At 38.3% G+C, this 24915-nt stretch overlaps 2 protein-coding genes across 2 annotated transcripts; one reads left to right on the top strand and one right to left on the bottom strand.

Annotated features, from left to right (window-relative positions):
• Positions 1 to 10752: 10752 nt before the first annotated feature.
• LOC130725219 (uncharacterized mitochondrial protein AtMg00810-like) lies at positions 10753 to 11208 on the bottom strand. Its single transcript, XM_057576467.1, has one exon. The coding sequence runs from the start codon at positions 11206 to 11208 to the stop codon at positions 10753 to 10755; it is 456 nt and encodes a 151-aa protein (XP_057432450.1).
• A 4341-nt stretch (positions 11209 to 15549) lies between these two features.
• Positions 15550 to 24743, top strand: LOC130723197 (inactive receptor-like serine/threonine-protein kinase At2g40270). Its single transcript, XM_057574157.1, has 10 exons — positions 15550 to 15784; positions 15869 to 16015; positions 16674 to 16812; positions 17941 to 18012; positions 18122 to 18268; positions 18466 to 18609; positions 22426 to 23033; positions 23178 to 23368; positions 23451 to 23583; positions 23936 to 24743. Exons 2-10 carry the CDS (start codon positions 15889 to 15891, stop codon positions 24544 to 24546), a joined length of 2172 nt encoding a protein of 723 aa, XP_057430140.1. The 5' UTR covers positions 15550 to 15784; positions 15869 to 15888; the 3' UTR covers positions 24547 to 24743.
• The last annotated feature ends 172 nt before the right edge of the window (positions 24744 to 24915 follow it).

Genomic DNA, 24915 nt, shown 5'->3' with positions numbered 1-24915 from the left:
TTTCGAGGACGAAACTTTCTTTTTGGAGGGTAGTAATGTAAGACCCAAGTTTTTAAGCTTAGAATAAGTGGAAGAGATTTCCATTCACGATTAGGTTTGACGTATTGAGAAGGGAAACCTGAACAAAAGTTTATTAAAGGAAATATATTTATGAAGGAGAAAGTTCAGGAAAAGTCAAAGGATTTTATCGAAGTCGATTTAAGTTATAGCACGATCGTTATACGCTTAACCTAGGTCAGAAACCCTAGTATATAGCTAATTTTCACTTTTAGGCACGACGGAAGTTAATTCCAAAAATCTTCAGAGAAATGTTAGAACTTCTCTTTTTCCATATATCACAACCGTTTCGAGGCGAAACTCTAGGATCTACGCACGTCCGATTCCAATCATCGGAAGTTTGCCGAAACCGAAACCCTGGTATTTCAAAACCCTAGAATTTCTCGACAATGAAGACTTTTTCTATTCAGAGCTTCAAATGAATATTCCACACGCGTACACCCATTTCTCTTGATGATTTCAATCTTTCTTCCGAAGGAAGTTTTCTATTCCGACATTCGATGCAAAAAGCAACTTATCGGGTAAAATAGTTTTACACCGACTATGCATTTGTTGCCAAAAATATAAGGAGACCTCATTTTAGTTTTGGAATTCTTTCGCCAAAACATATCTTAGAATTCATGAAGAATGACGCCGGAAAAATCAGATTCGCGAAACTTTCATTTCGCCGCGAATTTCCATCTTCTACATATAGCAAGAAAGGTGAGAAAATTTACAAGAACTCCTCCATTTCTCTCCCAAACCCGCGAGCTCCATTGAAGAGGAAGGAAGAAGAGTTTTTCTTCATCTCTTGCTTGATCGTTGATTAATCAGTTGCTGCTTCAAGGTTTCGAGGTATAGTCGCTAATCCTTACCTCTGATCGCTTTTTCCATAGCTTTTTTGTAGAGTTTTCTGAGCGGATAGTTTATGGGTTTTTGCAAAACTATCCTGAATCTTTCATTTCTGATTCTAAACCTCTTCTATATGTGCCCAAGATCACTTCTGCCGGATTAGATTTTCCGTTATGTCGCCGGAATTCCGCCGGAATCAATTTTAGCCTTAAATACCCATTTTTGGAGTTTTTGAGGTAAAGCTTCAACCTTTAGGCTAAAAACTATCGCCTTAGCTTAGTGCTAGTAGGATTAGTTGTCATAAACGTCGTTGGTGACGTCCCTGCAAAATTTTATTTTGGGATTTCAGTTTTGAAATTTCTAAGTTAAAAATCATGACCAAAATACCCCTGCGACAGTTTTTGATCCGATAATTTTTCCGAGTTCAGAATACCCTTAGTTACGGCTAATGAAAGCATAGGAACCAAGTTTGATCGAAGAAAAATCGAGCCCCATAATTACCTAAAGTGGCCGAGCCCTATTAAGGGGGAGGAGGAAAATTTCCTTTTCCGAAAACTTGTCTTTCACGCTAGATTATCGTACCTTAGAGTATAGATTACTTCGAGTAACCTTAGTAAGTATCGATAGCTTAGTTTTCGATAGATTCTAATAGTATTTCTGTGGTTTTGCTCTAAAGGTGATTTTGAGGAATTCCCAGAGGAGCAAGGCTTTGATTGTGAACAAGTGTTAGGAGATCGTCCTGGAGAATCTACAGGTGAGGGCTTCTCACTGAATCTCTAGTTAATGCTTAGGGTCGATGTTTCGACATTGTTTACTGTTTATGCACTGGAATTGTGTGTGATTGGAAAATGTTTTCTGAGGCTTCGGCTGACAATGTAGATGATGCATCTACTGAATGTTTTTGATGAGTGAATGACATGCTAAGTGCTAATTGGGTAATTTAGGATGTGTGGTGCATGCCTTATATGCTAGGTGCTATGTGGTTATTGCTTAAGATATTGACATATGACATGTTGATTGATTATGATGAGTTAATTCTGCTTTTGCACTATAATCTGAGTTTCTGAACGGTGAGAAAAGCGGGCAGGTCATGCCGATTTTATTTTGAGAGTTTTGAGAAAGCTTGAAAGGACGAATGAGATTCGGGCCTTGTTGTGGTGTTGTATGGATCGAGACATTCTCTGGAGTCATTTGGGGATTAGGAGATCCAGAGAACTTATAGGATTCGCGATAAGACTAAAAGGATAATTATTTTGTAAAGAAAACTCATAAGACATTAAACAACCTCTAAATCTTTAAGTAATGGTAATAATCTCGGAAGGAAGCTTTGGATGCAAATCATAATTTTGGAAAACGAGAAGTGTCGTCGGATCCCAGCATTGCGAAAGTGGAGGGGCTTCGAGTATGTAGATGTTGTGGTGCTGTTGGAGCAGCGGTTGTTGTTGTGCTGTTGGAGCAGCTATTGTGGTTGTGCTGTTGGAGCAGCTATGTTGTTGGGTGTATCTTCGACTTTGCGGCGCGAATCCGTATGTCCAAACCCGACGGGTTGGGCCGATTCGGCAATAATTGTTGACACGCGCGAATCCGTATATTCAATCCGATGGATTGGATCGATTCGGCGGTAGTCACTCAGGCACGCGTGAATCCGTATGTTCAATCCGAGGGATTGGATCGATTCAGCGATAACCTTTCGACTCGCGTGAATCCGTATGTTCAATCCGAGGGATTGGATCGATTCAGCGACAAATTTTCGACACGCGCGAATCCGTATATTCAATCCGATGGATTGGATCGATTCGGCGGTAGTCACTCAGGCACGCGTGAATCCGTATGTTCAATCCGAGGGATTGGATCGATTCAGCGATAACCTTTCGACTCGCGTGAATCCGTATGTTCAATCCGAGGGATTGGATCGATTCAGCGACAACTTTTCGACACGCGCGAATCCGTATATTCAATCCGATGGATTGGATCGATTCGGCGGTAGTCACTCAGGCACGCGTGAGTCCGTATGTTCAATCCGATGGATTGGATCGATTCAGCGATTGCCATTTTACCTCGCGTGAATCCGTATGTTCAATCCGAGGGATTGGATCGATTCAGCGATAACCTTTCGACTCGCGCGGATCCGTATGTTCAATCCGATGGATTGGATCGATTCGGCGATAGTCATTGGACACGCGCAATGTCCGTATGTTCGACTCTTTTGAGTGAACCGACTTGGCGTTGTCATTTGTTGCGTGTGCGAGTCCGTATGTTCATCCCGATGGGTTGGATCGACTCGACATGCCTAATTGTGGGAGTTGCGTGTGCGAGTCCGTATGTTCAACCCAGGGGGTTGGATCGACTTGACATGCCTAATTGTTGGGCTATCCTGGGGATAAGTCCGGGAAACCGGTAGTTTCCGAGTATGTGATACTCTTTGCTTGTGGAGCAGTTGTGACCATCGGATTGAGATGAGTCGGATGATCCGGAGATCATCATGAGTTACTATGTTGATGTGAAGAAGTGTCTTTTGTCGCAGAATCGACTTTACCTTAGGGTAAGCTTTTAGAGACTTTAATTTACCTAGAACACGTGGCGACGTGTCGAGTGAGAGTCGGAGACGTTGTTTGACTAATCATCCTGCATTCATGCATACTGATTTAGTTGTCGAGTGTGATTGTTATTTGTTAATCCTATTTGGAACATGTTAATTGTTATTATTGCTGTTAAGTTCATTATGGAAAATGCAACCCTAGGATGTTATCCCTAGCTATAAGCCTAAGTGGCTATTCTCTTATCTATATCTATTGGTGCTATTATTTATGTAATTCTTTGGAGTTGACCCTCGCGTCTTCTGTGTGTGCTTTGGCGGACAAACGCCCTTTGTCAGATGTCTTTGGCGGACTGGTTCACGACGGTTCACCCTTCGGGGGAAACTAGAGTTGGGATGCTGGAACAGGAGCGCATCGCGATAGCGAGCGGAGGACGGAGGATGTACCTAGACTTAGTCGTTCTGGATTCAGATTCGGACGACGATCATGCTAGCATGTAGGATTGAGTGTTAGTGTGAGCTCCTCGAGATAGGATTAGTGTAGGAGTAGAGTCTTAGCTCTGAACATCATTTGTTTCATTCGGGACAGGGTAGTTTCCCCACCTATAGCTTTTTGTGTGGTTTTGTTACGGGAATCACAGAGAGTTGGTTGGACTTAGGAAGTCTTGTTTCAGGCCGATGGGCCAGCTTATTCTCATTTTGAGGGATAGTGTTGCGGACACTTAACCTTTTCTTTTGGTTTGTACTTTTGCCTTCGGGCGCTACACTTTTCTTTCCGTCACTGGAGGTTACTCGTGACGAGGTTGTTACTTACAGCGGGGACTGTATTATATATTGTATATTAGTTCTGATTACTGTTACTGTTGGGTTTTATTTAATTCAGTCTTGTCTTAGTTATTATCGGAAAAAAAAATATTCACGTTTTTCCGCATTAAGTTTACTTTTGGTTACTAAAGTGACGCCACCGAAATCGGGGTGTTACAACAGGTGTTTTGATTTATGGTTTTGAAGAATAAGCGTGAAACCCTCTGTGATTGTGCATTTTACTCTGATTTATGCTATAATAACTACGCGGGGTTTAGAGGGTGTTACATTAGTGGTATCAGAGCATGATCGGTCAATAGGCTAGGTATATTAGCATGTTTAATTCATGTTGTACTCGATATGTGTTTATGACACAATCGATATTGTTTTGGTCAGTAAGATAGAAGGAGTCCTACCTCGAGTTGTTTGTTTAAGGAAATTTTCGAGGGCGAAAATTCTTAAGTGGGAGAGAGTTGTAACACCTCATTTTCTGTTATTAGGTTATTTACTATTTTATTTTAATTATTATTATGTTATATGGTAACTTGATAGTTTATGTGATTTAATTAGATGACAAGGTGATTATGTGATTTAATTAGATGATAAAGTGATTAAGTGAGTTTATTAGATAATTAAGTTATTACGTGATATATGGAGTGAGTAATTTATTTAATTTGTATTTGAGTGAGATAAGATTAAATTAGATAAGGTTGTTGGATTTAGGTGATATATGGAGTGGAGCCCACTAGTAATACTAGTTTAGGGTTAGGAGTGAAATAAATAGAAAAAAGAAAGAAAGAAAAATCAGAATTAGAAGGGGAGAAAAGAGAAGAAAATCTAGACTTTGATCTTCAAGAGGTAAGAGTTTGAATTCATGTTCATTGGATTGGTATGATAGTGGATAATGATCAAAAGCCTAATTTAGGAACCCTAGGATGTGGTTTTTTCTAAACTAAAGGTGGATAGTTGAATTTAGGGTTATGAATTGTGGGTGGAAGAGAGGGGGTAGCGGGCCGTGCATGGGGCTGCAGAAATTTACGAGCTCTTGAACCCGTTTTCGAGCTGTGTTAATGACCGAATTTGAAGAAGTAGTCTTCATAAAAGTTGTAGCCCTTTCTGTTATAAAACTTTTGCCGCTGGTTTCATGTCATTCCGACGTCTGTAGCTCGAGTTAGATGCGTTTTAGTGAGGATAGGTTAAACTGTCTCGTTTCTCACGAACTGCTGTTACCGTTAGATTTTTCCTGAATTTTGTACTTCGAATTTAGAGTTGAATATTTACAGGGATTTATATAACGTGTATGGGAAACCATGTTAAAAATATTGGATTTTTATGAGTCATTTTAGGTGCAATTGTTGTATTCAAAAACTGATGTAGTGCGCGCGCGTGGTGATGCGCAAGGCGCGGTGGCGCGCGAACATGGCGAGGGTTGCGCGCGAGGGAGGTGGCGCATGTAGGTAGTGGTGCGCGCGGTATAGCGCGCACGAGGGGGATGATGCGGGGAGATGACGAGATTTTGGAGAAAATTAGGAAGAATCCAGTTTTTGTATAATAGTTGCAGAACGAATATGCATATGTTAGTTGAGTTTTGCACAATACACTGCATAGTTGTCAAAATGCAATGTTTGCTAGTTCTCGTGGAGGCTAGTGACTTGTCCCAAAACTGGAGTGATTTTGAAGCCTAGAGCGATGACTTTATTGGTGGTTATCTGTCTGGAGTGGACGCGGTGATACCGCTAAGGATAACAATTTTGGTACCAAAGACATTTGCACGGGTCTCACTTGAGTCATATGTGTTAGGGATTTGTTGATGCTAATTAATGATAATTGTGATATTTTTTGAGATTTGATGTTGTGGTAGTTGGAGACAATAATATTTGCTTACTTGATGCTATGAATTATGAAGTATTGTCATAACTGTGATATTGATTGATTAAATTAAATTACATAATTTATTATTTGTTAGTAAAGTGTGAAGAATTTATGTGGAATATAGATAAGCTTTTACATTATTTATTATTATGTTTATCCATATGATATGAGTTCTCACCCTTCTGTTGGAATGATGTTCTATGCGACATCGCTCAGGTACCAAGTATAGTGGAGCTTCTCGCGAGGGTTAGTTGGAGGAGCTAGTCTTTCATTTATGGTTTAGTTAGGGGAGTCATGCTCTGTTATGTAACACCGGAGAAAACGTTTAGTTTTGTATCTTGATGTTAAGAGTTATTTTATGAACTCTCTTTGGATTATGTTTTATCTTGGAGTCGAAATAAATCCGATGTGCTATGCATATGAAGTTGAGACATTAAAGTTGGAAAATTTATATATTTATTATGAGCATGACAGGTGTTTTGATTTATGGTTTTAAAGAATAAGTGTGACACCCTCTGTGATTGTGCATTTTACTCTGATTTATGCTATAATAACTACGCGGGGTTTAGAAGGTGTTACACACTCTATAACCACCACTCCTCAACCATCAACACCTAGCCATGGAAATCCCTAGCATCTTCTCCCTGCTTCTCCTCTGGTTCATCAAGATCAGGTTTTTCCTGTAGAAAATCCTTAGCTTCTTCCCCTTGCCATGGAAATCCAATTACATCATCATCCTCTTTGGTATTTTGATGCCTCGCTAAAATGCTAAGGTTTTCCCAATTTCAATTATTTCCTTCTTTCTCTTTCATTCAACATCACAAACACATCTGAATTCTGAACCCACATGCCCACCAAGGAAAAAACTCAAACTTATAGAAACGACCTAAAAAACCCACATCTGAACATCACCACATCAAAAACAATTAAAAAAACCCACAAACTCAGCCACGATACCTTTGTATTTCATCGTTCCAAGCCATAGATCCAACCTTTCCTCCTTTTTCTAAGTGTTTATTGTTGTTTTTGCTAGATTTTTTTTTACTTTTTAATTCATATTTAACGGAATACTCTGTTAGATTTTAAACGGAATTTAATAAAAGACCAATTTTGCAACCGGGTGTAAACTTCAGGGTTGGTTTTTACTAATTTTGAAATTTTGGGACGATTTTTACAGGAAGACCAAAGTTGGGGGACCAAAAATGCAATGAAGCCCTTTATTTTTTTATTTTGTTTTAGAAAACGCTTTACTGATGCTAGGATTTGCAATGGTTTCAAACCATTAGTAAAAAGTCATGAATAATTACATATTTTCAGCCATTTCAAAAAAAAAAAAACATATTTTCTTTTAATGCTATATGCCAACATTTTCTCGGATAACATATTCACAAAAAAGATTGGATCTCCTTATCCTTCAATCGTTTTCTTGTTTCTAAATGATTATCGTTCCCTTCAGACACCCAATACCAACATCCTCTATGTACTTATTATTCACGCCATGACTTTTCTTCTTTCCTACAGTGATGTTTGGTCATTATATAATAGAGAGAACATATCCTTTCAACATAAAATTAACTTGCTAACTAGTCTCATTTTTTAAATTATTATTAGTTCATCCTCAGCTTTCATCCACATATCTTTGGTCCACACATGGAAATCATATATACAAATCCAACTTGGATATCAATCTTCATATATATTATAGATAATGTTGGTTATTGAGGGTCAGGAGCACCCAAATTAAATATGTGAATTCTGGTAATTGACTAAGGCCCTTCAATTGAAAGGTTATGTCTCTTAGGTACTCATCCAATCAAATGATACATATGTGGATTTGTGGACCTCTTCAAAAATGCCTCTACCAAATTGAAGAATTAGACATCAAGTTATATAGCTCCCCCTGAAAAGTTATGTTGGTACATGTTGCCTTGCATTTTGTCAAAACAATCGATTGTCAAAGCAGATGCCGTGGCATCTGATTCTGTGAAGCTAGGGCATCTGACTTCAGCTTGAATCTCTGTTGTGGGCCCTCTGAAGATTAACTGAAGATATGTTTTCGTGTTACTTGATGAACAAGTAGCTATTCCAGAAGGGTTTTACTTATGGGTTGTTATTTGTTGAAACAATCTTTGTTAAAAGATTGATTTATATCTTTACTTGTGCAATAAGTAAACAAAATCTATCAAGATTACGTTTTGAATTGCTGTTGCTGCAATCTGTTACTTCAGTCCATGCTAACCCTATAGCCCATGCTACCACTGCTGAAGTCTATAAAAGGATGAAGACCTAAAACTTGAAGACTACCGAAGCCATAGAGAGACATCAAGTGTTTTAGGATTTGTGTTTGTGCTTTGTCCTTTGTTAGTTGTGAATCCTCTTTGCTCACTGATTCTATAAAGCAAAGAAGGGTTCTGTGTGTTTGATTGCGTTCAAACTCTGATTGTTTATTGTGTTCACCAATCATTGTGGCAGTGATTGAGAGAAAGTGAGAGGGGCTCTCATACTTAGGTTGAGATATTAAGTAGAAATACACTGGGTAGATTAGGAAGTGAACTATGAACTGAGGTGTTCATGAGTGTCTGTAATTCCTGAATCTTGAGATAGTGGATTTCCTTTCTTTGGGTGCAAACCTTCCAGACGTAGGTGAAAGTTTTTCACTGAACTGGGTTAACAATTACTGTGTTTTGTTGTTTCTGTTTTAAAGTTCTGTTTTACTGTTAAGCGATTGTCGAACCTATTGTCCCACCATCGTGTAGGACAATCGTACTACAGGGAACCTGTAGAACAATATGTGGATCTGGAAATAGATCCTTCACTGATCAAGTTATGGCAATAATCCATCGTTACTGAAGGTTCTTCATCTATGGCGGTAGCCATAAGAGCATTTGTTAAATCTGCATACTGATAAAAGGGCAAAAATATTTAGAAAAGGAGCTTTTCCCCATGGCGGTGCATTCTTCCTTAACATCTTGGAAAACTTTGAAGTGTATTTAGAGACATGCTCAGGGAACTTTGGAAGTTCTTCAACAATATGAGGTAGGAAACTTGATGCTTACAAATGAGGAGGAGTGCTCCTTATATAGGCAAAGGAGCCCTATATATATATATATATATATATATATATATATATATATATATATAGGTGTATGCTTATATAAAAATGTTTCCAAAACATGAATTGGCCCACGAATGAGTGATGTATAAGCGGTCAATATTAGTACACCATACGCAAGAAGATTTTTCGTGTATATTTATAATATAGGAGTAATATCCATTATATTGCTACCTAGAATTATCAATCAATATAATTAATTGACCATGAGTTCAGGCATCTTTTATTTTGATGGTTGAGTTCAGGCATAGCTTATATTGTAGTAGCCAATAACAATAAAGGAGTAGCCAAAATATCGATGGTGTACACGCATAGTCACAGGAAAAGAATTGGATAGAATGTTATTATTATATTCCAGAAAGACAAGCATATTGTAATTTTTAATGCAATGCAAGTGATGAGAACCATGTCAATTTAATTAGAAGAAACCAAATCATTGAACTGATGTTAATCTTTATATTATTTTTCAAAACCGTATGTATCTTTCTTCTCTCTATGTGTTTGTCTATCCACATAGAGTAAGTATTAAGATATATAAACTTCACATATACTAAACGTTTATCTGGTTTTTTTTTTTCTATTGAAGAATGGTTAAACATTTAATTAATTGTATTTAATTTGTTTTTTTTTATCGGAAAGTCAACAACAAAGAGAAAAACACACAATTAGAAGGGGCTAGGCCTTGAGACATGCTACACCGACGCATAACTAGAAAGAGAGGATGAGGCCTCCAAATCATCTAGATGCAATAATTTATGACATTCTCCAAAAGGGGAGTCCATTTAATGCGAACCAAAAGGAAAAGCAAACCCCACATGAGCTAAATAGTCGGTAAGAGTATTAGCCTCCCTATAAGTATGCTGGAAAAACAAAGCACCATGATCTTCCTTCATACGCACCACCGACTGAGTTGGGTTACCTCTAATGAATCACTCTCGATGACTACTTGGAGCAAATCCAAACTCATCACGACCTCTGTAGCTGTCAACACCGCATTCAATTATGCAAGGAAAATGTTGGCAGATGCAAGGATGCTAAGATTAGAACAGAAGCCTTTGAGCAAAGGAAGCATTAACATCACGGGGAGACGTAACAAACTAAATAAACTCTAGGGAGTAACTCTCAATGATTACATGGGGCATATCCATACTAATTATGAGAAATTGATTGGGTACATTTCTCATTGATTTGTGAATAATATATATACATGAGTTATAACGTATGGTCAACTAACTAATTATGACACAACGTAATTACAGGAGAATAATCAGAAATTATTACAACGAATATTCTATTCTATCACACCCCCGCAGTCGAAGCAGGAGAGTCACGAACGGTTAGACTGGTCCGAAAATCATCGAAAAGAACACGGGGAAGACCTTTGGTGAAGATATATACAATCTGGTATCGGGAAGGAACATGAAGAACTCGTACCTGACCACGTGCTACCTTTTCCCGAACAAAATGAATATCCATCTCAATATGTTTTGTACGCTGATGCTGGACAGGATTACCAGAGAGATAGATGACACTAACATTGTCACAATACACCAAAGTGGCCCCGGTACTCAGCCTCAGCACTGGAACGGGAGAGAGTAGGCTGCCGTTTAGAAGACCAGGAGATGAGGTTGTCACCAAGGAATACACAATAGCCAGACGTGGAACGTCGAGTGTCAGGACATCCACCCCAATCAGCATTAGTGTAAGAAATGAGCTTCTGAATGGGAGATGGGGTCAAAGACAAGCCAAAATGAATAGTACCCTGAACATGACGCAGGATGCGTTTGAGAGCAAGCATGTGATCTGTGCAAGGAGCATGCATGTGAAGGCAAACCTGCTGAACAGCATAAGAGATATTATGGCGAGTAAAAGTGAGATACTGTAATGCACCTGCAAGACTCCGATATAGAGTGGGATCCTCATAAGGAGTGCCTGAGGTGGTAATGAGCTTCTGTTTGGTATCAACAGGAGTGGCAGACGGTTTGCAGGACGCCATGGCAGCACGCTCAATAGTCTCTGGGACATAAGTTCTCTGACTGAGAAAGAGGCCATGAGGATGGCGATGAACGGCAATGCCCAGAAAATAGCTCAGAGGGCCTAGATCCTTCATGCAAATTCAGAGGCCAAGAGAGACATGATCCGACGTCGAAGATCCTGAGTGGAAGTGATGAGGATAATGTCATCAACATAAAGTAGTACGTATGCCATGTCAGAACCCTGTCTGTAGATGAAGAGAGAGTGATCTGAAGTGCTATGGCGAAAACCAATGGTGGCTACATAATCAGAAAACCGTTGGTACCACGCCCTGGGAGCTTGCTTGAGGCCATAGAGGGACTTTTTCAAGCGATAGACATGATCAGGATGATGTGGGTCACGAAAACCGAGGGGCTGATGCATGTAGACAGTCTCATGAAGGTCACCATGCAGAAAGGCATTCTGGACGTCGAGTTGATGAATGGGCCAAGACTTGGAGAGAGCTATGGTGAGAACAGTGCGAATTGTAGCAGGCTTCACCACTGGACTAAAAGTCTCATCACAATCAACACCTGCAACCTGTGACATGCCATCACCTACAAGACGAGCTTTGTAACGCTCAACAGAGCCATCAAATTTTTTCTTATGCCGAAAAATCCACATACAACGAATAATATTAGCATTGGGTCTGGCGGCTGGTCAAAACAGAGGGAGACCAGTCAAACCAGAGAAGAACAGGCGCAGGAGAGAGAAAACATAAACTAGGTTAATTTTGGATCAAAATTTTACTGCTGATACCATGTGAGAAATTGATTGGGTACCTTTCTCATTGATTTGTGAATAATATATATACATTAGTTATAACGTATGGTCAACTAACTAATTGTGTTACAACGTAATTACAGGAGAATAATCAGAAATTATTACAACGAATATTCTATTCTATCACTAATAACTACATTCATCGTCGTAGGTGCCACGAACAATTGTGCTAGGAAAGCATTAGCACTACCATAACTACCCAAATTTTTGCAGAACCTCAAGACCCACTGTCCTTCTTAGTTCTTCACTGTACCGCCACAACTCGCTTGCAATACCTCCATCATCAAACCATCCACATTCATCTTCAGTCATCCTTCAGCAGGGTACATCCGCCCTTCCTGGTCAGCACGATGACGCAATCTATTACCATTGAAAGTCTCTTGCTAGTTGTGAAAAATAGATAGGGATTGCTTCGCATCCGCAAGAACTTGTTGATCCATCCCAAGGAGGCCATGAGACTCCATATGCGATTGATGTTGGGTTCTAGTCGATTAATATCCCAATCGTTTCTCACATTTTAGATCACCTAGAGGGGAAAAATGAAGAAAAACGGCCAATCCATCAAAATCTTGTCATGTACTGCTTCAACGATATTTCTAGATAGCCTAAGATCTTGGACCAAATCGGAGAAGGGCGTAACAACTCTTCTTACCAATGACTGTTATTGACATGCAATAACAGAAGAAGTGCAAAGAAGTCTCTTCGCAAGTCTCACACATAGGACATAAATTTGAATCAACCATGTTTTTGGGGTATCTGCGAGAATTTGTTAGAACTCCGTTATTCAAGATCTCCCCATGAAAGTCCTCGCCCTTTGAGAGCCCTTGATCTTCCACATCCGCTTCCAATCCTCCACTGGTCGATGGTTTTGAGGAGCAGCCACCAGGTCGTAGGAAAATTTGGTGGTGAACATCCCTGACGGTGTTCTAGCCCAAACAACCAGATCTGAACCTCACGCCGAGTCAAGGGAAGCAGAAGAGATAATTTTCTGAAAAAAAATCCGCAAGGAAGTAAATGTGAAAATAAAAAAGATTTCCATCCTCTCCCTTCGATATAGAATTTTCTAACAGTCAGATCCTCTATCTCCAGAGGAATGTATCTGTAGCCACTTGCTCTGAAACATGGTATGATAAAAGCCAAGCATCTTTCCAAAATTTAATGCTCCTCCGATCCCCCACCTTGCACTTACAGCCGGAAAGAACGGTCCCCCAAGTTTTACGAACCCCTTTCCACATAAGAGAATTAGTTTTGCATCTACTCACAACCGACATTGTAGAGCCTCCGCCTCCATACTTCCCTCTAATCACCCTTGTGTAAAGAGAACCTGGTGTAGACTAGTGACCAAACCCCAACCTATCTTAATGGCAATGGCTTGGTTAAAATCATACAACCTTCTAAAACTAAGACCACACTGTTCCTTTTGTCCACAAATAACATCCTAAATGACTTGACTAGCCTTTTGGTTCTCGTTTTCAACTCCCCATATAAAACCTATTTGCATCTTATCCAATTGGAGGCACACACTCCTTAGAGAAGGAGCATAGTTTGCATACAATAGCTAGGAAGAGCATAAATGACAGATTTAGTAAGACTCACTCTACTTAAAAAGCTCATAGAATTAACGTTTCAAGAGGATAATCTCCTCTGGGTTTTCTACAAAATAAAATCACAAGTGGCACGCGTGTGGGTGTCTTATGAATTAGAGGGATGACTGTGTTAGGAAATAATACAGTTGAAGAAGTAAAATAAATCAGGAGCGCAATCAACAACACAATGATATAACGTGGAAACTCTAAAATCGGAGAAAAAACCACGGGCATTGTCAAAACCGACAACCAGAAAATAAACAATATGTGAAAAATGTTACAACATATAGACTTCACTCTCAACCACCCCATGACCCCAGTACACTCACAGTCTCCAAAGTAAATATTTGAACTACATCTCACAATGCTCTAAAACAAGAGCATAAGAGTAAAAGAAAACACAAATACAAACTTAAAGTGTTTTCAGGTGCTACTGCTCGGTGTTTTTGGTGTGTTGAAACAAGGAACCTAAGATCCATATATATAGCCTTGGACTCCCCCACCCCTCACTAATATAAGCAATGTGGGACTTCTCCAATAAATTTCTGATTTCATTTTTTTCCTTCATTAGCAATGTGAGATTTACATTGCAATCAACCCCAACAGCCTGGTCACTTACTAAGATCAAAATTCAATCTAATCCTCGTTGATTGGCTGATCCTCCTCCTAGCCAAGTCGTGATGCAAGACTTAGCTTTGCTCACTTTCTATCCATATGTTTCTTAAAAGTCATCTCAACATCTCATCATGACATCCATCTACTCAGTATTGAAGCTTCACTAAACAACTGCAAATCATCAGCAAAGAAGAGATGTGTGATAAGGACCATCTCTAGAGAGTAATAAGCTTCCACCTCCCTTTCCAACCTCACGCTGGATGATGAGAAAGTCTTTCATTGCACATAACAAACAAATTGGGAGATAAACCCCTTGGCAGATGCCTCTATAGAGAACGAAGCTCTTCGTCTTCTCATCATTGAAGAGAACCTGAAATGAACATAAGATAACACAATTGAGAATTAGATCACATAAAGAAGGAGAAATGCTGATCTCAAAGAGAGTATCCCTGAAGAAGCTAGAACTCAATCTATCATATGTCATCTCCAGATTTATCATAAGATCTATGTGTATTCGACCAAACTCAAAATGAATAGGATATGAAATTTCCCCTTCTAATATTAAAAATTGGGTTTCTTCCATGCCATGATATTTCAGATGATAACATACCGTGTTATCTTTACCTGATTTGCAAGATGATGGCCAATGGCCTTATTAAATTTTTTCATTCTAATGTTGATTATTTATTGTTTTTTACTCTATCTAAACTTTAAGCTGTCAGTCATAATTTTTTTAGTGCTTTAGAGTGGGAAAAGAATATTTAAAGATTTTTTTTTTCTTTTAAGCCACATTTACAGAATTTAAAATAAACCATTTATATAGTCAAGGTTTACCTAGTATATACCACGTGGTTGGAGCAAAATTTGCAAAGAGTTGTTTAAGCACATGTGGCAGTACAGACCCACATGAATAATACTAAGAAATAACAATTAATAACTAGCATTGGAGATTAAATGAATGAGAGAAAAATAATAATATTTTATGCTAAGAACTCAAAAAGTAAAACTTCTTATATAAGAACCTAGTTCTTATTTTTAAGAAATAAGAACTCCACATCTTCCCCTCCAATAATTAAGAACTCAGTTCTTAGTTCTTAACTCAAAAATAAGAACTAAGAACCTTGCATTGAAAATGCTCTTACTACTAGCAACTATGAAAACATTTATTTATCATATATTAATTTGATGCAAGGTTGTTTATGGTGCAATGTAGCTATTAGATTTGCTACTAGTGATATATAAAATACAAATTAAAGGGTGGCACGTGCCTTTTATGAGGTAAGGTACATTGGTCACACAAAAATACACACATATATAAATAGTGATAGGGGGTGGTTGTGCTGACTCCTCCAACTCCGTGACACAAACCAAACCAATTCAATCCTCTGAATCGGTGAATTAAAGCCACCGTGCCGTCACACACTTGACCGCCGCATAAGGCAAACTCTTTAAAAAAACGACAATAACAATTAATCCGCTTTTTCAGACCCTGTCTCACTTCCCACAAACACTGTTTTTCTTCTCCATATCATGCCATTTCCGTTTGCTTTCTCTTAACATTTTCACTTTGTATCGGTTAGTTTCATTTTCTCTTCTCATTTTCTCTCTATTATAGACCAGATAAACAGAGAGAGCTAATTAAAGATATTATTGTTTCAGAGATTCTTTTCATCTTCAAAATGGAAGAAGAAGCATGGAGATTCTTCACTTGGTTAAAGTTCTGTCGCGTGGTGGCATTTATGCTGATGGTATCTCCGTTCCCGTTGAGCATGCATCATTGTCGTTGTTCCACTTTGAACAACGAAGGTAAGGGTCATGAATTCGAATTCTCTGCTACCCTGTGTTAGAAGTCCCACATTGGCTAGAGATAAGGCCAATCAAGTGTTTATAAGGGTTGTGCAAACCTCAACTCTTGAGCTAGCTTTTGTGGTTGAGTATAGGCCTCCCAATTTCTAATATGGTATCAGAGCCTATCCTAGATCCATTTGTTGTGTGGAGACCTCCCATATTTGGGCCACCCGTTGTTGTTCCCACGTTCCAGTCTGTTCAATCCTGGACGTGAGGGGGTGTGTTAGAAGTCCCACATTGGCTAGAGATAAGGCCAATCAAGTGTTTATAAGGGTTGTGCAAACCTCAACTCTTGAGCTAGCTTTTGTGGTTGAGTATAGGCCTCCCAATTTCTAATACCCTGTGCAAAATGATCACAAGCTAGTACTTGTTAAAACTTTTAATCAATTCAACTTTTTCCTAATCAATCAATCTTAATTTACCATTTAATGTAAGAAATTAATGGCTACAGTAGAGAGCTGTTGAGAAAATAGCTGCAAATGACTATAGTTAATTTATTTTCCTAACAGCTTAAACTTTTACCATTATTAGTTTATGAGGTGATATCAGAGTTTCTATAAAGTTTAGAGTTCGATCTATCATAATTAAGATGAAACATTATTTGAGATGTGTGCAGGGTTGGCGATGTTAAAGATGAGGGAGAGAGTGACGAGGGATCCTTTGGAGGCTTTATGGAGTTGGAATGATGAAGAAGGAGTCATTGATCCGTGCTCGTGGTTCGGAGTGGAGTGCTCCGAAGGCAATGTTGTCTCCTTGTAAGCAAAGCTCTTCCTCCTTTTCATGTTAGATTTGTTTTCTGATTTTGCTTTTTTTTTTTCTTTTTCCTCGTGCTTAGTGTAGGAGTAGGACTCACTCTCAAATCATTAAATTACAATGTTATGATTTTTTCAGGGATAATCCTCTAATTGGTCCCTGTGGTTGTGTGGCCGTCTGAAATTAGTCCCTCCCGTAAAATCTAAGTCCTCGCGTTTGAAAAGTGTGTGGAAATTAGTCCTTCCGGCGAGGACCTGCTACACACACTTTTTCAAACGCGAGGACTTAGATTTTACGGGAGGGACTAATTTCAGACGGCCACACAACCACAGGGACCAATTAGAAGATTAACCCATTTTTTCACATTGTAAAATTTTCACACCCCTCACTTCTCTCAATTTCTCTTATTTTTCAATCATTAGCTTTATATATTTATCTATCTTTTATTCATGTTTTATTTGGGGTATGAGTCATCTATAAGAATACTAGTATGTGTTTCTACAAATAGGAAATTCATTATAACAATCCATCATTTTTTTCAATATGAATGAATCTTGGATTCGATATTTCAGTTCTTCTATTTTTTATATTTGGGGTCTTTTACTGGATATTCACGTTCCTTATAGCATCCCAAGGATTTACAAGTATGTTTTTCTTAAATTATATTTGGTTGAATGTGATTGTTGGCCCTTTGTCATTTTGCACTTGTTCTCAAGGATTTTGGCCTTAACCCTTATGGGTTTGGTTATCACTTAATCTAGTTAAAATGTAGTGGTTTGTTTTCTTAATAAAACAACAATGTCTCTTTCTTGAAAAGAAAAAGAGAAAAACGTGAGCAAAATATTTCAAAAATTCATTATATAAGAGTAAATGAATTTAGCAAAAATTTAGGTTAAATCACTCAAATTCTAAAAGAAACAATGATATTTAAGATAAATAATAAAATATGAAATTTTTAATTCACTTATCTTAAATATTATTGGTCTACTTAAGACTCGGATAATTTAACTCAAACTTTACATATGATTATTTAGACACACCCTAAGCGGGTGATCATTCGATCCAATTAGGCTCGGTTAAATTACAATCACACCAACATGTACATGAATTATAGATTATTCAACTTGCAGGAATTTGAAAGATCTATGCCTCCACGGAACACTAGCACCAGAAATTGGGAAGCTGGTTCACATAAAATCAATGTAAGAACATTATATAAATGCCATCATTGATTATGAGTTATGATTAAAAAGCCAAAAATAAATAAATAAAATTCAACAGCCATTATTATAACCATTTTATGTTATGCAGTATTTTGCGTAACAATTCTTTCTTCGGAGACATCCCAAAGGAGATACTACATTTGGAGGAACTGGAAGTTCTTGACTTGGGATTTAACAACTTCAGTGGACCATTTCCATCTGAAGACCTTGCCAACAATCCATCTCTGACTACCCTGTAAGCTGATTCTTTCATGCCAAATATTTTGTTCACATGATCTTTTGTTATTAAATCGGTGCTTAGATACCAGTTGAGTACAATACAAACATACTTCCATTCACTTTTTTCTTGAATGTGCCCTCATGTTTGTTTGTACCGGTACTACTACTAACGCATATTCAAACACAGTCTAAATGATCTAATTTGCACTGCAGTTTATTGGACAACAATGACTATCTATCAAACCTGACTCCAGATGATGTGTATAAGCTCAAGATCATTTCTGAATTGCATGTACATGAAGAACAGCAAACTGGTGATTTGACAAGAAACACAAGTGGTGGCATTTCTAATTTCTGGTAAGCAACTGAACAATCAACTAGTAAGAGAAGTCCTCGGTTGAATCAGATTTTGCTTTTGATTCACTAGCCTTTGACCACAGCATACAATGAGTTTTTCTTCTCTTCTAACTCCCGTCATTGCTTTAAGTTCTTTAATTATCTGTTGGATACATCAGATCATGTTTGTGTGTTTTGTAAGACCCCGAATTAAATAATTAGATTATTTATTTACTCTCGTCGTATTGATTAATTAAGTAATTATATTTTATTGTTTTATGTTATTTTCATGACTCGAATCCTATTACGAGTCACGAAAACTATTTATATAATAATTAAGTTCAGATTATGTTTAAGGTTGACACTGTAGTCAGCTTAAGTAATAGCACGAGCCATATTTGCACCCGACTATGGTCGAGAGTGTCCGAAAAAGGCTATATCCGCTCCTAGAGCACTGTTTAAGAGAATTTTAGAATTGAAGGGAGAATAAGAACCTCTAGGTATTTTTCCCATGACTAGTGTTTCGATACGAAACCCTGGACTGTACGCTTGTTAGGTTTTGCTTCTCAGAAGTCCGTCGAAGCTAGACTTTAACTTCTTAGGGACTTTAATTAAGACCCTGAATGAAGATTTTTCTATTCGGAGCTTCTAACGAAGTTTCTATCCGCGCCGTCACAATTCTTTCAGCAATTGCGACATTTCTTCAGAAGGAAGTTTCTTCATCCGACGTCAACTGCAAAAAGTAATTTTTCGGCGTAAATCGATTCATACTGCGTTTGGATCGTTTTCTTCAATTTAAAGAACCTCGTTTTGAGTTTTGGCATTCTGTCGCCAAATATTCACTTTTTATCAGCAGAATCTTTCTTTTTCCACATTTTCGCTCCGCTATAAAAGGAGAGAAAATGAAAAATCTCACCATTTTCCACCACCAACCAGCCATGGCCGCGAGCAAGGGGGGAGGAGGAGATTCCGGCGCCGTTTTCTCGTATCTTGCCCGATCGTCACGATTTCAGTTGCATGGGATTGTTAGCGAGGTAACTTTCATAACCCTTGCATCCTTTCTTTCTTTCTGATGCTTTTCTCTATTTCTTTCTGTGCTAAAAGTTTGGGGCAAAATGTCAAAATGTCCGATAGCTTTGATTTTTCTTTTCAACTATCTTCCCCACTAACCCAACATGCTATAATCACTGTCGGATCGTTCGGATTTTCACCGAGTCGTCGTAGATCTGAAAAACGGACTAAAAACCCATTTTCTTCACATGTGCTTACTTTTTTATCAAAAAGTCACAACCAAGCTTAGTGCCCTTGAGATTAAGTGTTATAAACGTCGTTGTGAACAACCCCATCAATTTTGTTTTTCATAATTTCAACTTTGAGTTTTGGGTCATTAATTCTTGACCAAAATACCCCTAAGTCGTATTTTCAGTCGGTAAATATTTCTGAGAGTTTCCCTGGCCTAGATATCACCTACGAATACCTAGGAATTAAATTAGATCGAAGAAAAGTTCGGGAAACCCGATTTTTGGTAGTGGTCGAAACTTTTTGGAGCTGTACCGTGTCCAAAAATAATTTTTGGGTTTGTATGGCCTGAGTCATAGCGTAGCCCTCTCTGTTATCGAAATTTTGGCTTTGGTTTCATGTCATTCCGAGTTTTGTATCTCGAGTTATGCGCATTTTAGCGAAAACATGTCTTATTGTCCATTCGTGCCTAAATGTCGAACTCTAAAGCTTCGAAAGCTTCTTTTCGGGTTATGATAGTGTTATTAGTTGTATTGTTTCTTAGCAACTAAGCAATGATACTTTGCTTAAGGTTTGGAACGAGTTGAGTTGAGGAAAGAGACTTTGGAGCAATTGGTGAGGTTTCACAACTGAGGAGGACGCCCGAGGAACTTGCTGAGTTCGGGAGCTTTATTTTGGATTGGACTGGGATGTTGAGCTTGGATGGAGAAATTGGCTAAGGTAAGGGTAACTCAGTTTTAGAGCGTCATTTGAGTCTTGCATGATTTATTCGCACTACATGCGCTTGAGATGAAGATGTTTAATTTGATTGGCAATTGATTGAAATGTTGGTATGCTTGCAATGTTATATGCTTGCTTATGTTGACTGTTTCTGAGGCTTGTGCCAAATGTTTTCTGGAGGCTTCGGCCGAGTGAACTTATTGAGACGTGTGTCTCCGTTTTCTGAGAGGCTTCGGCCGTTTACTGGTTTCTGTCATTGAACTGAGCTGGTATGCATTGAATTGATTTATGTTCGTTGAGATTATGAATAACATGTAGTTACCTTGATTTGATTATTGGATTTGAGATTGTTGTTTGAGTGACTACTGAGTTGGATGAGATGTTTTGGTTTGCTTAAAGTGGCGATGAGGTGGGTTTGTTCCACGGGATTGTCCCGTCTTTTGAGGCGTTATAAAGTGACAATGAGGTGGATTTGTTCCACGCGAGTGTCCCGTCCTTTGAGACGTTAAAGTGGCGATGAGGTGGGTTTGTCCCACGTGATTGTCCCGTCTGTCGAGGCGTTATAAAGTGGCTATGAGGTGGATTTGTCCCACGCGATTGTCCCGTCTTTTGAGACGCTAAAGTGACAATGAGGTGGGTTTGTCCCACGGGATTGTCCCGTCTGTCGAGACGTTATAAAGTGGCGATGAAGTGGGTTTGTCCCGCGTGATTGTCCCGTCTTTTGAGACGCTAAAGTGGCGATGAGGTGGGTTTGTCCCACGTGATTGTCCCGTCTTGCGAGACGTTATTGTTTGATTGATATTGTTGAGGTTATTGATATCCGAGTTGATTATATTGTTGGTTCTATCGATATCTGGGTTGGTTTATATTGTTGGCTTGACGATATCTGATTTGATTTATATTGTGGGTTTTGTTGATATATGAGTTGATTTGTATTGTTGGTTTTGTTGAAATTTGATCTACATCTATACTGTTGAAGTTATCGTTATATGAATTAATCTATGTTGTTAAGTTATTGATTCACGAGTTAGTTTATGTTGTTAAGTTTTGTTAATATCTGGTTTAATTCTATGTTGCTGCTTCTCTTGATATCTGTCTTGGATTATATTGTTAGCTTATCTATTTGTGGTTATATGTTGTGAAGTCGTTGATATATGTTTTAAATCCCTATTGTCGATTTCGTTGATAGGTAATTTGACTTCATATTGTTGGATGAGTTGTCATCTAACTTGAATTAAGTTGCTAGTTTATTCATCATGTTATGCAATTAAATTTGAATAACATGCTTTTCTCTTTTATACGTGGTAGTTGTATGGAGTTAACCCTTTCTATTTGCTACTTGTTGTTTGGGCGCTTAACGCTATTAGGCGATGGAGAATCTTCAATGGAGCTTGACCTTCGTACGAGTCGGAGAGAAGAACTTGAAGAACTGTGGATGACTCGAGGAATAGAGTCGGGTGTAGGGCTAGAGCCTTGGGTTAGAGAGCTTACCGTTATTGGTTTAAGCTTGCATAATGAGTTTAGAGATTTATATTTGGGGTTGCAGATACTCGCCTTGTTCAAGGTTTAATGTAAATTTATTTACAGTTGGGAGTATACATGATATGTTTTGGAAATACTTCAAAAGGAGAAAAAAAATATACTCGTGTTTATACATTCTTTTGGAAAATATTGCATATTTACTTTAATAGGTTACTAAAGTGACACCCGAAATTCGGGGCGTTACATGTTTGACTAGTGCAACGTGAATGGACTTTAAACCCAATTCATAAGAATAGTTTCGTTCACTTTTTTCTCTTGAAGTGTGTGTTAACGTTTGTTTGCACTAGTTTATACCGATATACAAACATAGCCTTAAAAGTTGCTTGCTTGTGACAGGCACATTGGACGACAAGGAGTTAATGCATATAGAAGGTCACTTCTCCAAGCATCAAATACTGCCTCACCCAACACTAAAAGGGATGAAGACAATGAGACTCTTTCACCAACAACATCACATTTTCCCTCTTCATTATCACCAGTTTCTGAGCCTTTCACACCATCACCATCAATAGTTTCCACATCAGAAAGTCCCTCAAATCCACCGTCATCTTTTTTGAGATCTCCAGAAGTTTCCCCTTCACCATCTCCCTCCCTCTCTCCCTCACCCTCAAGTTTCTTTTTTACTCTTTCAACCTCACCTTCACCTCTGGTAGCACCAACTCCAGAGAAATCACTTTTAACAAATACACCTTCAATTGAGTCCACACCACCAAATTCTAATTGGGATTCAACAAACTCCTCTGCTTCATCTCCAAACCAAGAGAATTCAAACAGTTCAAACATAAAGCAACATTCTGTGATTATTTGGTTTACAATTGGAGGCTTCTCCTTCCTGATTTTGGTATCAGCAACTGTTTTAATTTGCTTCAGAAGTAGTAAGGTTGTAACTGTAAAACCTTGGGCCACAGGGTTGAGTGGTCAGCTGAGGAAAGCATTTATAACAGGTAAAATTTCCTCTCTAATGGATCTTTCCTTGTCGTGTTTATTTTATTTACATCATTACCAAGGTTGAAGCTTATGTTTTAGTCTTTTCCTCCTTTATATTTGTACATTTGAAAAATGCATACTCATTAGCATGTATGATTTAGGTGTTCCAAGTCTGAAAAGAGCAGAACTTGAGGTAGCTTGTGAAGATTTCAGCAACATCATTGGTTCTCTGCCCTATGGGGCTGTTTATAAAGGGACTCTTTCAAGTGGAGTTGAGATAGCTGTAGCGTCCCCTGCGGTAACGTCATCCAAAAATTGGTCAAAAGCTATGGAAGCTCAATTCCGAAAGAAGGTACGGAAGCAACAAAAGTAGTTAATGCACTATAATGATTTTATCTGGTTTTACTTCTGAACTTTTCTTTTTTATATTCCAGATTGAGATGTTATCAAGGGTGAACCACAAGAACTTTGTGAATCTTATAGGGTATTGTGCAGAGAACAAGCCATTCACAAGGATGATGGTTTTTGAGTACGCTTCAAATGGATCGCTATTTGAGCATCTACACAGTGAGTGTCGTTTTGTACAAAATTAACATACACGATTGCAGTGGCGATCATGCGCTTTAAGAATTAATGAATCATTGCTGCCGAACAAGCAGCTATCATTATGGTGTATCCTTCTCACATTACTTGATACTTACTAGTTATTCGTAAGAAATTTATCAAAATAGCTTTGGTTAGCTACTTCTTGTGTTACATAGCACTAAGAAATATGCATGAAGAGCTGTTATTAGACCTTCCCTTTACATGTTTTACTAATCAGGTTGCAAGAGAAAGATTTGTGGACATATATTTGAAAATCATTATTGGGTTTTTACTTCAAAACTTAAGCTTGACACCATTCATTTATGTCTTGCAGTTAGAGAAGCAGAACAACTAGACTGGGCAATGAGAATGAGGATAGCTATGGGAATAGCCTACTGTTTAGAGCACTTGCATCAGCTGACACCACCCATTGCCCACAAGAACCTGCTAACTTCCTCTATATATCTGACTGAAGATTATGCTGCTAAATTATCGGATCTTAGTCTCTGGAGCGACATAGTAGCTACGGAGAAGGTTTCTGAAGCCACACAGCTCTTAGAAACAACTTCAGCGCACATAAAGGGAAATGTGTATAGCTTTGGTGTAATATTGTTTGAATTGATCACAGGGAGGATTCCCTTTGGAGTGGACAATGACTTTCTTGCAGATTGGGCAGCAGAATATATAAGGGGGCAACCCTTGAGAGAAATGGTGGATATAAGCTTGAACTTTCTGAAACCAGATGAAATTGAGAAATGGTCCGAAGTTATTAATAACTGTGTACATCCAGATCCAGAAAAAAGACCAACTATGAGAGAGGTTACAGCTAAGTTGAAGGAGATCACTTCCATGGGGCCTGATGGAGCAACTCCAAAATCATCCCCTCTTTGGTGGGCAGAGTTGGAAATCATTTCCGCTGATTTAAGTTCAGACATTAATCCATAGCTCAAAATAAAGAACTATATAACTTTTGATAATAATCTGAGAAGTTGCTCTGAATTTGGAGTTTGATGTCATTTTTAGGTTTTTTCGTCTAATTTTGTATTGATTATGTTTTAGATTCTTCTTTTGAAGCTAACAAAAGTACTGAAGAGCAGTTGATATTTGTAAATATTTGAGGAATGAAGAGTGCTTCCTATAAATCTCAAGTTTTTATGCTTTTCTACATGAACTTTGTAAACAAGTTCCATCCTTTTGTCAAATGAAACATAGTCAGCACATCAATGAGCTTCTTTCTCTAAATACTAGCCATGGAAAACAAGACCACCACGCCATCTTAGGATAAGATAGAGACAGGAGATTGAGCAGATAAGA

This window comes from Lotus japonicus, chromosome 6 (genome assembly GCF_012489685.1).
Source record: "Lotus japonicus ecotype B-129 chromosome 6, LjGifu_v1.2".
In the NCBI taxonomy this organism is placed as follows: Eukaryota; Viridiplantae; Streptophyta; class Magnoliopsida; order Fabales; family Fabaceae; genus Lotus; species Lotus japonicus.
The sequence above is the reverse complement of the archived record's forward strand: the minus strand, read 5'-3'. Positions and strand labels throughout refer to the sequence as shown.

Bases quoted from the DNA above. Each gene is read 5' to 3' on its own strand.
- LOC130725219 (XM_057576467.1), bottom strand. From the start codon at position 11,208: ATGGCGTCCTGCAAACCGTCTGCCACTCCTGTTGATACCAAACAGAAG.
- LOC130723197 (XM_057574157.1), top strand. From the start codon at position 15,889: ATGGAAGAAGAAGCATGGAGATTCTTCACTTGGTTAAAGTTCTGTCGC. The intron at 18,013-18,121 runs GTAAGAACATTA...TATGTTATGCAG, and splicing joins CTGGTTCACATAAAATCAAT to TATTTTGCGTAACAATTCTT. The intron at 23,034-23,177 runs GTAAAATTTCCT...TGTATGATTTAG, and splicing joins GAGGAAAGCATTTATAACAG to GTGTTCCAAGTCTGAAAAGA.